Source organism: Stomoxys calcitrans, chromosome 1, assembly GCF_963082655.1.
Source record: "Stomoxys calcitrans chromosome 1, idStoCalc2.1, whole genome shotgun sequence".
Classification (NCBI taxonomy): Eukaryota; Metazoa; Arthropoda; class Insecta; order Diptera; family Muscidae; genus Stomoxys; species Stomoxys calcitrans.
In genome coordinates, this window is record NC_081552.1 from 172,315,940 (window position 1) to 172,331,280 (window position 15,341).

General features: G+C 41.0%; 2 protein-coding genes across 10 annotated transcripts in view; both read right to left on the reverse strand.

The window, feature by feature from the left end:
• The window catches only part of LOC106082518 (large proline-rich protein bag6-A), a 37,426-nt gene extending 32,660 nt beyond the window's left edge, over positions 1 to 4,766 (reverse strand). For 3 of the 9 annotated variants that reach the window (XM_059360887.1, XM_013245076.2, XM_013245075.2), the window contains exons 1-5: positions 4,526 to 4,765; positions 4,329 to 4,438; positions 4,094 to 4,251; positions 3,823 to 3,940; positions 3,520 to 3,728 (exon numbers count right to left, since the gene is read on the reverse strand). In XM_059360887.1, coding sequence (XP_059216870.1) covers positions 3,520 to 3,728; positions 3,823 to 3,940; positions 4,094 to 4,159 — 393 coding nt within the window. In that variant the 5' untranslated portion in view covers positions 4,160 to 4,251; positions 4,329 to 4,438; positions 4,526 to 4,765. Of the gene's footprint in view, positions 1 to 3,519; positions 3,729 to 3,822; positions 3,941 to 4,093; positions 4,252 to 4,328; positions 4,494 to 4,525 lie in introns of those variants that run through there. The other 6 variants (XR_001220517.2, XM_013245070.2, XM_013245072.2 and 3 more) reach the window with 5 other exon arrangements.
• A 5,851-nt stretch (positions 4,767 to 10,617) lies between these two features.
• Positions 10,618 to 15,341, reverse strand: part of LOC106082520 (putative phospholipase B-like lamina ancestor) — a 102,671-nt gene continuing 97,947 nt past the window's right edge. The window contains exons 5-7 of the mRNA XM_013245080.2: positions 13,343 to 13,642; positions 13,162 to 13,278; positions 10,618 to 13,093 (exon numbers count right to left, since the gene is read on the reverse strand). Coding sequence (XP_013100534.2) covers positions 11,443 to 13,093; positions 13,162 to 13,278; positions 13,343 to 13,642 — 2,068 coding nt within the window. The 3' untranslated portion in view covers positions 10,618 to 11,442. The remainder of the gene's footprint in view (positions 13,094 to 13,161; positions 13,279 to 13,342; positions 13,643 to 15,341) is intronic.

Here is a 15,341-nt window from a genome sequence, read left to right on the forward strand (position 1 = left end):
CAAGCCCACTCTTTCCTCTGGCTTTGATCCATCCGTGTAACATGATCTTCCTGATGGCAATACTAGAGTTCCGTCAGTCCAAGACTATGCCGCTGGCAGCAGTGTCGTCTCATGTATCCGATCGGAAACCTCTTCCCTTCCTTCCCTTTCCTATCGTCGCCTCGATTATACCGCGAAGCCTTTCTAATCGAAGAATACTGTGATCAAAAATATTCGACCGTACTCGCCTCACTTCTCTAGGTCGTGGATCATGTGGCAGCTTCCACTGGACTTCACGGCGACCCGACTTATACCCAAATCATTGGGTAAAGGTCGTTTCGGTTTATATGGCCAATCACCGCGGGAACGTGAAGAGAAATGGTAATTTAAAGGCGCCAATAACTCGACTTGTCATATCAAGCATCGTAGGTACTCAGTACGTAAGCAAGAACCGGTGCCAGCCGGTTTCTCATTGAGACTCTCCACTATTCGCAACCTATTGACGCGCCTGGTAGCTCTTAACTTATAACAATAAACACCACACAGATCGGAGTTCAAAGTTCCGGCCTCTGTGGTACCGAAAGTTATCTTTGCCATTTATTGTTGTTGTTGTTGTAGCAGTGTGTTGTACATTGAGGCGGCAGCCCTTTCCGATGAAGGAATCCATCGGGTCAATCCGGTACGTACAACCGGCTGCCATGGGATTGTTGTTGTTGTTGTAGCAGTTTGTTGTGTTCTTTCTTTCGTTTGCTTGATTCTGTTGAGTGTCAAGATCCAGGAACTGCGACTAAGATGGGGTGCGTCCGGACGGATCTGGGTCTGAGTCAAGTGGGTCTGGCTGGGCAGTTAAACAGGTGACGTATATCGTGTGTTCTCTGGTCACAATCGGGGCATACATCTTGCACGTCGGCATCAATCCTTGCTTTGTAGGAGTTTAGGAGACTGCATCTGCCGGATCGTAATTGAGCCAGATCTACTCGGGTTCACCCAGTAGCTATTTACCGCATCTGCAAACGTATCTGCATGAATGTTTTACTAGACCCGCTTGACATGCCTTTTGATCTAGAGGTTCTCTTGTAGCGATGAACCTCAAGCTCTATATCATGTAGATCTACCTTGAGGCTTCTGGGCGGTGGATATCTATCGACAAGAGATGATTTACATGGTCTCTGCGATAACTGCCAAAAGGTATTGCTTCGACAGCATGTAGTTGTCGTCTTCGCACAGGTGGGATCTTTCATGATCTCCTAATGGAGGTGGTCCACATGAGAACTGAGGAGATAACCCTTCGCAGTTCGGAGGGCGGCATTCTGACAGATCTGAATATTATTCCACTGCGTGTCACAGAGCTGACGAGAACACACTGGCGCTGCATAACTTACCACAGAACGGTCAATTGCTTTGTACGTGCTCAACAAGATTTCTTTGTCTGTCCCCCAAGTGCTTCTGGCAAGTGACTTGATGATCTTATTTCTATTTTGACTTTATTGCTAATTTCTGTGGCATGTGTTTTTGGACACTTGATGGTCGGAATCATTTTTCCATCGAGCATCACTTTCTACTCAGCAATGTGGCTGAACATTTGGTGGCAGATATCTCCAGATTTCTTGCAGCGGAATATGAGGTAAGTTCGTTGAGGTAGACGTTCAACCTACCGCAGATGTCAATAATGGGAGGGGGCCTGATGCCATGATTGTACAATCGTCCGCATATGATACGATCTCTATGCCGTCTGGAGGGGTTGGAATGGAGGATAGGTTGAGGTTAAACAGTGCAGAGTGAAACAGGTTTCACTCTACGGTACTTTGAGTACTTATCTCTTAATTCCACAAATAACTGGCGACTACACAGATAACTCCCGACTCAGCGTTTCAGGCCTGGCTAGAGGGACGTGTTGGCGATGTCCTCAAATAGTTTGGCATGGCTGACCATGTCAAATGCCTTCGATAGGTCCAGTGCCACGAGGACCGTCCTATCACATGGCCTGGGCTGATTGAAGCCACGGCAAATGTGGGCGGTGATGGCATGCAAAGCTGTTGTTGTGCTATGCAGTCCTCGAAATCGATGTTGATGCTCGGCGAAAGGAATTTCTCCTACGAGGCTCGGGAGGAGTAATGCCTCAAGCGTCTTTGCCACTGGTGAAAGAGGGGAGATATGTCTGTACGACTCCTCCAAACTCGGGTCTTTTCCAGGCTTCAGTAGCGGGATCACTCTGCCTATTTTCCAGACATCGGGAACTATAAGAGTGTTCAAAGACAGATTGAGGACAGTAGTAAGGTACTTAACTCCAGGTACTTAAATCCAGATTCTGCACAATAAATTGGCGGTTGAACAACCTGGCGCATCTCTTCGGATCTGTCACGGTTATGTCGCCAAAAGTGACTGAGGTTCTGTCACCCCGTCTATCGGGGTTCAAGAGTGACTAAACAGTAGACCACAGCTTGGTATGAAAAATCCCATGGCAGCCGGTTGTACTCATCGGATGGACCCGATGAAATTCTTCATCAGCAAGGGCTGCCGCCTCAGTGTGCGTGTTCTTATCCCTGCCAGTCGATATGTTTAGTTCCTTAACAATTTTTCTTATGATTTTTCGACAATTAGCTGATACCATTTTCCTCACTTCATGAATATTTTCGTCTGTTGTTGAAGTGCTCGTGCGTCGAGCACGCTCTTCGTCGTTCGATCTTTACGACCCTCGGAAAACATTTTTTACCACCGATAAACGTTGCTTTTGTCCAGGGTAGCCTCACCACAGGCTACAGTCATCAACATTCAGAATGCGTCCGCGCACCTAATTTCGTTTTTCACACAAAATTTTAGATTTTCTTTTTATCAAGTTTTTGGAATATGCAAAGCAAAAAATCGAAGACGAACCAAAACCAATGTAAAAAATGCAAATTTTGCCAATGAAAATTCCACTAAGGAATAAGGGCAAACTTCTCATGATTCAAGTTTAAGTTTAAGTTTAAGCTCAATGAAAAGGGGCCTCCTTTTTATAGCCGAGTCCGAACGGCGTACCGCAGTGCGACACCTCTTTGGAGAGAAGTTTTACATGGCATAGTACCTCACAAATGTTGCCAGCATTAGGAGGGAAAAACCATCGCTGAAAATTTTTTCTGATGGTCTCGCCAGGCGTTCAGCGCCATAGGCGGACATGCAAACCTATGCGTGACGGTGGCCTCCGCTGTAATATATAAACTAAATATTTGCATTTACATAATTACACTTCAATCCCATGGCAGCCAGTTGAACGTACCGGACTGAACTGATGGAGTCCTTCATTTGGAAGGGCTGCCGCCTCAGTGTACAACACACTGCTACAACAACAACAATTACACTGTATGTCTTTACAGTTTGTTCCCCTATATTGTGGTTCCTGAAACACATTTTGTTCTAGCTTCATTGCAATTATATAAAAAGTCCTAACCACAGGACAAATCTGCAAACTCAAGTTATATTACTATCGAAAATTTCCCAGCTTTGAGATAGCTTTCAGAAAAAACCTGTTTGTGGCTCACATTTTAGAGCCAAGATACTTACATTGGCATTTACCGGAAAAGCCATAGTTCCCACGACCATTCCATCCAGGGCACGAAACAGCGGCGAGCTACGCATACCTCCAGCTCCTGGTCTACCACGAGCTCTTCGTTCATTAGGGGGATTAGCATTAGAACTGGATGTCTCGGAGCTTGCTATGCGTTGAGACGGAGGAGGCCTCTCAGCTACATGTACCACCTTGCCGTCAACATCTGAATATGTGAAAACAAATGTTGGGAGAAAACAGAAAAGAAAAACAACTTTGGCTGAGACAAATCATCTCTCCTTCCCACGCCAATGACTCACCGTATTCCTTCAACTGCTTGTCATCTACCATAACACGTCCACAATAGATTATGCGCTGCTGATCGGCAGCAATATTCGTCTTCTCCGCCACCTTATCCTTAAATTCACGCACTGTGATCTACGAAAAAATAATTATGCCAATTTTGAAACCACCACAAGATACATAGAAAAGAAAGAAACGTTTGCAATGGGTTCAGAGAAAAAAAGGACTCGCCCAATAGGTCGACGTCGACGATGTACCATTGTTGGTTGGTTTTAAAAACCGACTTACCTCATTGTCAATGCTGAATTCGTGAGTCTGGGCATCCAAAGTTTTCACTTTAAGATTTATAAGCATTTTTTGACAGCTTTTTGCCTTTTTCTTCCAAATATTTCAAGCGATTTTTCCAAAATGTTTGTCAAATTCAATGCACACACATACAACTAAACCTGTAATCAAGAATATGGAAGACACAAAGCAAAATAAGAACTATGTTGACTCTACTTAAATATTTTTTCTTTTTAACCTCTAATAGAACTATTTGCAATTTTCTTCAAAATGGTGTCCGTTTATGCTGAAAATTTAACTAAAAACTATTCACAGCTTTTCTATTTTCTGACGGCAAACACATAAAAACTGAAATGAATGACGTTTAACCAGTGACAGCTGATGTCAATGAAAATTCGCAAAATTATCGCTGTCTCGTTTTTATTAAATTTTCACCTTTTCATTCGCTCACTTTGACAAATTAAAGGTCCGGGTTTGCAAAATGTGACCGTAAACTATTAAAATTGGATAATTAGCACCACTGTCTGCAATCAATTTCAATGCTGATAATTGTTATTCTTTTAGTTAATTCAAAATTCAATTTCCACTTTGAACAATATTGTATTGTTTGTTTGGCTTTCTCTGTTAAATTACTTCAACACTTCCTTTCTCGTACGTTCTACCAGGTAATCAGCATGGCAAACAGCGAATACCAGTTATTCGTCAATCCCATGGCAGCCGGTTGTACGTACCGGATTGACCCGATGAATTCTTTCATCGGCAAGGGCTGCCGCCTCAGTGTACCACACACTGCTACTACAACAACAACAACCAGTTATTCGTTGATTAACTGTCAGCACTTGCTATTGAACGTGGGTTTTGACAAATGTCGAAAAAAAAACAATAGTACAAGCAAAAGTAATTATTGAATGGGTTCTTTACATTTAAAGACCTACCAGATCTAAAATATATAAAACACCAGTACAATACAAAAACCAGGATTCACTAATAGAAGGTTACGTCACATGCGAAACATATAGTATAGGCCCCATAAACATCATTAAGGATGTCAAATCTGCCGATTGAAAATTTCATCACGTAGGAGAAAGCGTGAACAAAGAATGAATGTGAAAAGAGAACAAGTTGACATCATTAATGCCAAGTACTGCCTAATATTAAAAAAATTGTATGTCAGCTGATCGCATGGCTTAACCGTATTCAGTGAATCCTGATAGTATATCCAGAAAATCTGACTTGCACTGGATAAGACATAAATAAAACACAGCAATAGTTCAAGCGGCATCTACTCATCAAGGTTAAGCCATTGTACAACTATTGAAGGTAGCGTCACTTGCCCAACAACAACGAAGTCAACAATACAACCCTGTTGTGATGGGGGCAGCATTTTCCACTCATCTGTCAAATTCTGTACATTGTCAAATTGATATTCTATTTTTTATTTGCATTTGTACGTGTAGCATCCCAAAAATTAAAAGACTTGTGATAACAAACGTATAAATTGTAACTTAACATTACAATCAAACATTAAAAACGCGGAAAAATAAACAAAATGTTGAACAAACTTTAACATCTAAACCAACCATTTGACACAAGGCGGATTTAACAAGGTGGTCTCAAGCGAACAGCTGTTACCAGCCGGCCAGGTTTGACGGAATTAAGATGTCATCATGAGCAGAGAATATGCAAGAAAGAAAATAACAACAAAGAGAAAGTAAACAAAAATCTGACATCTTAATACCGTCAAACCTGGGCGGCTGTCAAGGCGGATTTAAAAAGCCAGATCTGATGTTATTAAAAAAAACTAAATTAAATAGAGAAAACAATAAGTGGAGATAATAAAACGTGGTTTGGTATAAAAACAAAAACATTTGATAGAACAATACAAAATTATCGCGATTATTAGTAAAGCAGAATATGGGTCACAAAGTTGTTTTTTTTCACATTTTTAATGTTTTATAGGTGGTACTATGTTCGTTTTTCATTGTTGAAAACACTTTTTTTCCGATTACTTTTTTGAAACATTAAGGGTGGTACTATATTCGCTTTTAGCCAAATTTTTTCATCATTACTTTTTCTTAGGACAGTAGGACATTCCATCATTACTTATGAAAAAAATTACATTAAAGTATTATGTTATCAAAGAAATTTTTGTAGTGTTTCAAAAAAGTAACAGTGAAAAACATGTGTTTTCACCGATAAAAAAGGAACATAGTACCAGCCATTACGAAAAAAAAACAATGATAAAATGACAAATTTATTAAAATTTTAACATATGTATTGAGAGAATGTCCTTCTACAATAAATGAAATCAGCAATTTTTTTGCTTTAAAATCTATTATCTACAAAAAGTACAAAAGTTCTGGTTTGAACCGTTGAGGGGAGCGGACGTTTTGTTATTTCACTCCGGGAGAATTTTCATGTAATGGCTGGTACTATATTCGTTTTCCACAGTTGAAAACATAAATTTTTCGCGGTTACTTTTTTGAAACACTACCAAAATCTGAATGAAAACATAGTACTTTTATGAAGATTTTTCATAAATAATAAGGGAATGCCCTCTGAACTGAATGAAATCAGCGAGTGTTTTTCCTTGAAAATCTATTATCTAAAAAACATGTCTCGAGAAACGAACATGATATCAGCCATAACTTGTAATAGGTCATTATTTTGGAAAGAATTTAAGTCACTCAAGAATAGCTGCGATAGAGGTATCCATTAGGCGATTGATGATCTGCGTCTGTTTCCAGTGGAGTGGCAGATCTAGAGCCCGAGTGTAGGCTTAGAATGGACTTAAAAGACCCAACAGCTGCGGTGGTGGTATCAGGCCGTAACATGTTGTCTGCTACTGAAACCTCGACTGGTGGAGCGTCTGCTCCAGGCTCCACTAGCCGACAGACGACTGGTCAGCAGGGGCTTTTGACGAAGACACCTGGTTCGGGTCTTAAGGACAAGGCAGTCCCCGGCAAACCAACACGCTCTTTAAAAGGTTGGAATAATAGTAGACGCATCGCTCTCAGGTTTATTGAGAGGCTTGGTGCGAATGATCCTAAGACTCTAACTAATAGAAAGAGAGACTTCCTAAATTGGGCTCGGGAATTTGCTGCACAGGCTACCCCAAAGACTACACGACTAGATTCGGAAACTGCACCGCAGTGTTCCAAAGGTTGTAGTCACCTGGAGGGCATTCCATGCCTCAAAGAACTAGGGCGAATAACAGTAAGATGGGTCCAAGGACGTTTGCTAATGTCGCTAGGGACAGTTTGGTGATGGCAGTTGTCGACAAAGGAGAAGAACAGGGCTGAATACCTAGAAATAATTGAAGTGGGATAATCAATGGACTCTCATCAGCTTGTGACGATGCAGTCTGGTATCGAGGCCGATACAGACTAATTGCCTTCAGGCATCAACGCTCAACTGAATGTATCGTTGTGCGCTAAAAAAGATTGGCGAGATCTGACCAGGTGCAGCACTAGAATTAGTCAAGAAGGAAAATATTCCTACTCGACCAATGGCGCATGTTTGAATACCAAGGATTCCCTCAGATCCTAAAGCGATACTTGGAAGACTAAGGGAATGTAATCCCAATCTTTCAACCACCGACTAGAAGATTGGTAGATTGGATGAGGCTGATGGTGACCGGAGACATGCAGTATTCGTACTAAACTCCGGCTGTCGCAGACCTCAACAAGTCTGAAGGGGTTGTATCCTACGGATTCAACAAGCTGAAACTGAAGGTCTATAGAAGCGGTGGGTATGGGGAATCAGGAGACGACTCAGCAGTTGTTGCTGAACACTTGCCTGAGGAACTATCGACCACATCGCTAAAGTCTGGCGGATTGCAGGAAATGAAAATGGCATCGAAACGGGACCCGTCAAGCCCTGTGTGGGTGGGTCACAAAGTTGGACTGAGCTCAAAGTGCGCGCCAAAGAGTGGTTCCACAGCTTTCTCACCAGCCCCTGGATGCGTACGGAAGCTCATCATGACAAGTTCTAACGAATCTTGTGAGGATGAACTCGTGGTGGAATCAGAAGATGACGCCAACACAACATTGGTGGAAGTTCTGAATCCTGACTATGGCCCGGTTTCTACAGATAAGTCTCCACCATTTTAAGGCCGCTTCGGCGGCACTAAAGGACCTCCTGATGGCAGGGGGATTTGACGTGGTTATTATCCAGGAATCATGGGTGTGTGGAGGAATGGTTCGTGGACTAAGAATTCCGGGATTTAAACTTCTCAAGGGTACGGGGAATGGGAGACACAGAGCCTGTATTCTTGCAAAGGGTAGTCTAAATGTATTTCTTCTTCCGTCGCTCAGCACTGAAGATTTAGTAGGAGCCAGTCTTGAAATAAAAAAGTCTCATTACTGGCTGGGTTCCCTATATATGGCACACGATTCAGAGATGCCGCCTTCAAAACTTAAGTCGATGGTTGAAGCCGCTTCTGTAGGGAAGAAGAGCCTCATTGTAGGAAGTGATGCTAATGCACATCACCAGATATGGGGAAGTTCGGATTTCAACGCAAGGGGTGAGCTACTTATTGAATATATAATAAATTGCAATATGGCGATCTGTAATAAAGAGGTTAAACCGACATTTATTACCAGGAACAGGCAGGAGCGACAAAATTTTAACTTTATAGCGGAAGATATAAGTGGAAGAACACAGAAGAAAGATACCCCACCTCTAGACCTATTACGGTGGGGTATATTCAGAAGTCAGGGAATGTATGGTCAATGTCTAGTGAGGAAACACTAGAACTACTCGTTGATACAAATTTCCCGGGGAATTCTCCAACGGACAACGTGGCGCCAGAAGAGGTTATCACTGGTATGCATTCGTCGGAGGGTATTACGGAAATTGTGTCTGAGCCGAAAATCCTTTGGGCGATAAGAAGTTTCTACTCCTTTAAGTCGTCAGGCCTTGATGATGTATCACCGGTTGATTTACAAGCTGTATATCTCCCTTGGCTTAGGGAGATATACTCTGCTTGTATCAGCATGTCATAAATACCTGTGGGATGGAGGGACACGAAGATAATTTTCATTCCGGAAGCAGGAAAACTTTACCACAAGAAGGCGAAAGATTTTCGTACTATTAGACTGTCATCCTTTATGCTGAAGACTCTCGAGAGGTTGATAGAAACAAATCTTAGTGCAAAAATCCCTGTAGATCACATGTCGCGGCAGCAGCATGCGTATAGTAAGGGCAAATCCGCAGAAACGGCCCTTCACGACCTAGTCGGTTACATAGAGGGTTCTCTCGCTGTCAAGGAATATACAATGGTAGCATTTCTTGACATTTAAGCTGCTTTCAATAATGTAAAACCGACATCAATCATGAGAGAATTGAAGTTTCTAGGCATCAACTCTGCCGTAAGAAAGTTTATTAATGACTTACTTACTAAAAGATGCTTTACGGCAGGCTTGGGATCTGGGTCAGATAAGGAACACCTCTAGGAGGTGCGCTGTCTCCTCTACTTTGGAATATAGCCATTAACAATATATTATTGTCTCTGGAAGGAAAAGGCGTAAGAGTGGTCACGTATGCTGATGACGTGGCAATTGCGGTTAGGGGAGAGTTTCCCAGCACTCTAAGAGATACATATACTTCAAGAAACTACGTGCAACAGCAAAGTGGGCAACCGAAAGTGGTCTAGGTATAAATCCGTTCAAGACAGAAGTAGTTCTTTTCAGCAGGAGCGGAACCCGTCTCCTTGGTTGGAGAGAATGACCCATTTACAGAAAGCGCAAAATACCTGGGTGTTTTGCTGAACAGGAAATTGAACTTCAAACCCAACATTTCGAAAAGGGCAAGAAATGCAACTCTTGCCCAATACACCTGCAAGAGAGCCATTGGCAAAAGTTGGGGGTTTAGACCGCGTGTCATGCAATAGTCAAACGTATGGCTTGTGGTCATCCCTCAAATTTTTACTGAACGCGTACGCGAACAGACCCAATGATTGAAAGAACATACAGCCTAGACCACTAACATTTTTGCCACTCTATTCGTTCGCCAATTCAATGGAAACAGCTGTGTTTCTTTATAAAATCAGCTGTTTTCAATGAATTGGCTCGAGTGGCAAAGAGAAAAAAGATGGTGATCTAGGCCGTTGTTGTTTAATTGAAAAAGATAAAATATTCCATCACATTTATATATAAAAAATTTTTAAGATTCAATTAAATAAATGGTTGAATCAATTAATATTTTGATTGAAAGTGACAAAATTTTCAATCACAATCGCAATTGAAAAAGAGTTCAGATTCAATTAAAAAATGATTGATTCAATTAATCTTTCAATTGAAAATGACAAATATTTAAATCACAATCATAATTGGAAAAAAGTTCAGATTCATTAAAAAATGATTGAATCGATTAATTTTTTAATTGAAAATTAAAAAATTACTAACACAATCGTCATTAAAAACAGTTCAGGTTTAATTAAAAAATTATTAAATCAATTAAGTTTTAATTGAAAATGACAAAAATTTCAATTACGGTCGTAATTGAAAAAAAAACTCCGGATTCAATTAAAAAAATTATTGATTAAATTAGTTTTTAATAGGAAAGATTTTTAATTTCAATTAAATTTTTAATTGAAAAAAATGTTTGTGATATTTTTTTCTGTGTAGCTACTATACAGGTCGATCTTCCTACTGTACTTCTTGTCTTAAACTCATAAAACGTACTTAATGTGTAATAAACCTCTCGTAGTGATTATCCACAGTTTGAGCCGGCTGAACTTAGGGCGGTGTTTTACGCGTCTACCAAAAACGCCCCAAAAATTAAAAGTCATAAATATTTTTTTCTAAAAATTGTTTGTTCATTTAGTTGTACGTTATTTCACAGATACATACGTATCAATATAATTGTACAATAATTTGAATATAAAAACGCTAAATATTCTCTACAAACTGGAAGACTTAAAACTTTTCATTTACAAGCACAACGATGATTTTGTTCTATCACACAATTAAAACTATTGACAATAAATAGAGTTTTTGTTACAGGATGATAAATACAATGGCGTAAATCCTTGATATGGTTTTTGGGTTTTTTGTAATATATCTATAAACGTAATACAATTTTGATGATGCTATAAAATTTGTTAGAAATTTCCTAAAAATTCTCCAGTTTATATTTTTTCCCAACTGGTCTGCTTGGGACTTTGTAGATTATGTTTTTGTATAAAACGTACAACATTATTTGGTGGTTCTTAATTTGCCTTCTCAAAATATTCCTCTAAAAAATTGCATTGACTAAAAAAATATTATAAAAAATATTGCTTTGCTTATGCTACGTAATTGCGCGTGATGCTTAGAAATGGTAAGGAGATGGAAGAGCCCAGCTACCAGCTACCAGGCCCACTTGGGTGAAACTTTGCCAAAGTTCCACTCATCAGGGTGGCCTGCATGTTCGATATCGGCGATTTTGTCCGAGACAGAAGACCACTTAAAGGGTCCTGCTCCAGTTTGCCGCATTGCTATAGCCCGCATATCATTTCGCACTGGCCTGCGTTCGGTAATCATTTCCATCTCCGCCAACTCGGCGGCATCATCGATGATGACACTCAATCGATCGTCGAGAATCGAAGAGCTAATGGTGCCCTCCACATCGGACATAGACTTCTCTGGTATGGATCTAACTTGCATGTGTTGCAGGCGCATGAACACTGGCCCAGCAAATGCATGGTAATCACTAATGCCCAAGCGAGAGTTGTAGGCAAACAATTTGATGTCTGTGTTGCCATAAGCCAAAGATTCTTCGTCGCCCAAAAGGTCTCCTCGAAAGGCGTGATTTCTTAAGAATTTATCCACAGCCTCCAGGTTGGTGAGCTCCTCATTGTCCGCAGGCAACAAGTCATTGGGGTAGGGATCCTCATTGACATTGCTCACCTCCAGCAATTCATCGAAGTAAGGCACCCCATTTGCTAGCCACGCTGTGGTATTGTCATTTAAAAATCTCTCGCTAACATCCTTCATATGCATTCGCCCCGGTAATTGTTCTGCAATCCACACCAGACCCTTGTTCCGATTATGGCGCTCAGAGATGACTGCCTCATCGTTGGGATCCAAGGCAGCAGGTCTATCGTCCAAAATTTCATCTTCGGCCAGACTCTGGTAAAGCTTATCCAAGGGAGCTAGTTTATTCAGGTCTATGGTGATCCATTGTTTGGAGCCGGTATAAGGGTGCTTGGTCATGGCCTTGGCCCAGGTGCGACGGTTTTGGGCTATACGATTGGCGGCCATAACTCGAGCCGACAAGGGCACTGCCTGATTTATGTTAACTGATTTCCACAAATCCAAGTTCTCGTTTTTCATAGCCACACCGGCAACTATCGATTGCACTTGTCGCCCTTTGACAATGTAGAAATCATCTGTGGATGCCAAAATGCCCGGATAACCGGTAAAAGTGATATCCACACCGGGAACGGTATTGGTCCTTTGGTTGGGGCCAAAATGATAATGGAATTTGTAGCGTTTCTGTATTCTAAGCATGGAGGCATAGCTTCCAGCAGTACTATGACCGAATAATAGCTGCCAGCTTGGTGCATCATCGGATGGGAATATTTTCGTAAGCATTGTGGCACTAGGCAGGAAGAAGTTTTTGCTTGCCACTGTAGATTCTGCCGCCGCCCCAGTTGCCGGCTGACTCTCACCGTTCTGCGTTGTTGACTTTTCGTTACTGCTGCTACTGCCAAGCACATAATTTTCATAATAGATTTTCAAGTCCTGGATGTCGGCTGCTGCATTCATTAGGAGAATATCGGAGAAGGGTATTTCCTCTTCCAGATCGGAGCGGGCTCTCTTCGCTCCCTGGCGATAGCCGGTCTCTAGGCCCTCCAGTTGGAAAATGAACAAATTTATTTGATGCCAATAATGTTCATGGTCTTGCCGCAAGCTGGCGGTCTCTTTGATTTTGTGAAAATTTTCGGTTAGCAAATCCCGCAGCCAGGTGCAAAAGTTTTGAGCATCTTCATCGCGTTCGCATGATGAATGTATGGTGCTGCAAGGAAGCAAACAAACAATATGAGAGAGGACCAAGTGGTATTGAATGGGAGCGGAAAAACTTACTTTAGCCATTGATTGTAGATTTGATGCCAGGTTAATGATCCCTCAATAATACCAGCACCATAGGCCTGAACCCAATCGGGAAACGAACGTTGCGTTTCTATTTCGATCTGAGCCCAGCTGCAAAGAGGGAAAAGAAGAAAATTAAAACCAGGTCTTATCATACGAGGTACCCCATACATACCCATTTTCATAGATGGAATCCTTGTAGCATATTCTTGCTGCACCCTTTGGAATGTTAAGAAGATCATTTTGTTGCTTCCAATACTCAATTTGGAAGCCAACCTGTTTGGTCCAAAATGCTGTGGCACAGTAGGTGCCATCGTATTCGGGCCTCTCAATGTAGCCAATAAAGAAAGCACCAATGACCAGCAAACCAGCACCAATTAGAATATATGTCCCAATCCGGGTCTTTTGCCATGATGCACCGACAACTTTTAGCACTGTGCCCGCCGTCTTGAAGCCGTTCAAACACCCACAAAATCTTTAAGATCACACTAAGCCGACACTCACTCTTGGAGTGTAGCAATCGCTTTAAGAGCTCAGACCAATTGACCCTTGGCCGATGGGATCACTCAGCTGTAGGCGTTCACTTGACGCCACAAAGTTTAAACTCGATAATTGAGATCTGCTCGGGCAGCGTAGGAGTGTCCCGTGTTCAGTAGAATGCTGTGAATGGCGTTGATGTTGTTATCAATTTCGATAACCTCTTGACCTGTACCGTAGCAGCAGCAGCAGTAGCAGGTGGTGTCCACTTTCTCTTTGTTAACGACCTCGTTGGTCATCGGAGAAAGTATTTTTTCTTTGGTCGACTTGTTAACAGATGGATGTTGATGACGTTGTTCAGAATTTAGAAAGTAATAAAGGAAGATGACTTTGGCAATTCGAGCAATAAATTAAGTACTTGATAATGGATGGATGCTGAAGCTGGACTGGATTTATGATAGTTTTGGTAAAAAAAATTCTTCAATTGGATTTGTTTGCTTTATTTCTGTTGCTCCAAATGATGGGTTATAATTGATGACTGCAAAAACTGTTAATGTTTTGGCCAGATTTTAAGTTTTGAATAGAAAAAGTGATGAGCAATATTGTCTTTTGATAGTAGGAACGGAATTATGAAATATCTTAATTAATTTGTTCCCTGCAAAGAAACGAAAAGGAAAAAGATATACAAACATTAGTTTTAATATTAAATCAAATAAATTTTTGCGAAGGCTAGATGCGAATGTCTCTTCTGTGAGTTCAAATTGTTAGCCAGTTTATTGTACGCCTAAAAATATGCAACATTTTTCAATAATAGTTAATGAAAACCATATTTATACGCTACACCACTACTGTGGTACAGGGTATTATAACTTATTGAATTTGTTTGTAACGCCCAGAAGAAAGAGAAATAGACCCATTGATAAATATAACGATCAACTCAAAATCACTTTCTGATTGGATTTAGCTATGTCCGTCTGTCCATGTTACAATACAAAGTACGGGTCTCACGGTTTTCTTATAATTTGGCACAGACATTTATTTGGCCTAGGGGCGAAGCCTATTGAAATTGGAAGAAATAGGTTCAGATTTGAATATAGCTTCTATATATATGTTAGTCAGATTTGGACTAAAAATTTGCACAAGGAATTCCCTTATCAGTGTCGACATTACTTGTGAAATTGATAGAAATCGGTTCAGATTTAGATGTAGGTACCATAAATATATATTGCCTGATTTTCACTTTTACGAGGGGGCCGCTCTGCGGCACGCCATTTGGAGTCGACTATAAAAAGGAGGTCCCTTATCACATTGAGTTAAAGCTTGAATTGGACAGCACTCATTGAAATGTGAGAAGTTTGCACCTGTTCCTTAATTTTTTTACCAAAGTACCACTTGTCCCGGTAAGCTTAAATAACCGATTAGCGTTTTTATACCCACCACCATAGCATGGGGGTATACGGTTAAAATCGATCTATAACCTGATATAGCTCCAATATAAACCGATCACCCGATTTGACTTCTTGAGCCTTTATAAGATGCATTTTTTGTTCTATTGTATTTGGTTTGTACGGTCTGTAACCTGATATATGATAGCTCCCGTATAAATCGTTCTCCTGATTTGACTTCCTGAGCCCCTGGAAGCCACAATTTTTGTCCGATTTGGCTGAAAATTTGCATGTGGTGTTCCGCTATGATTT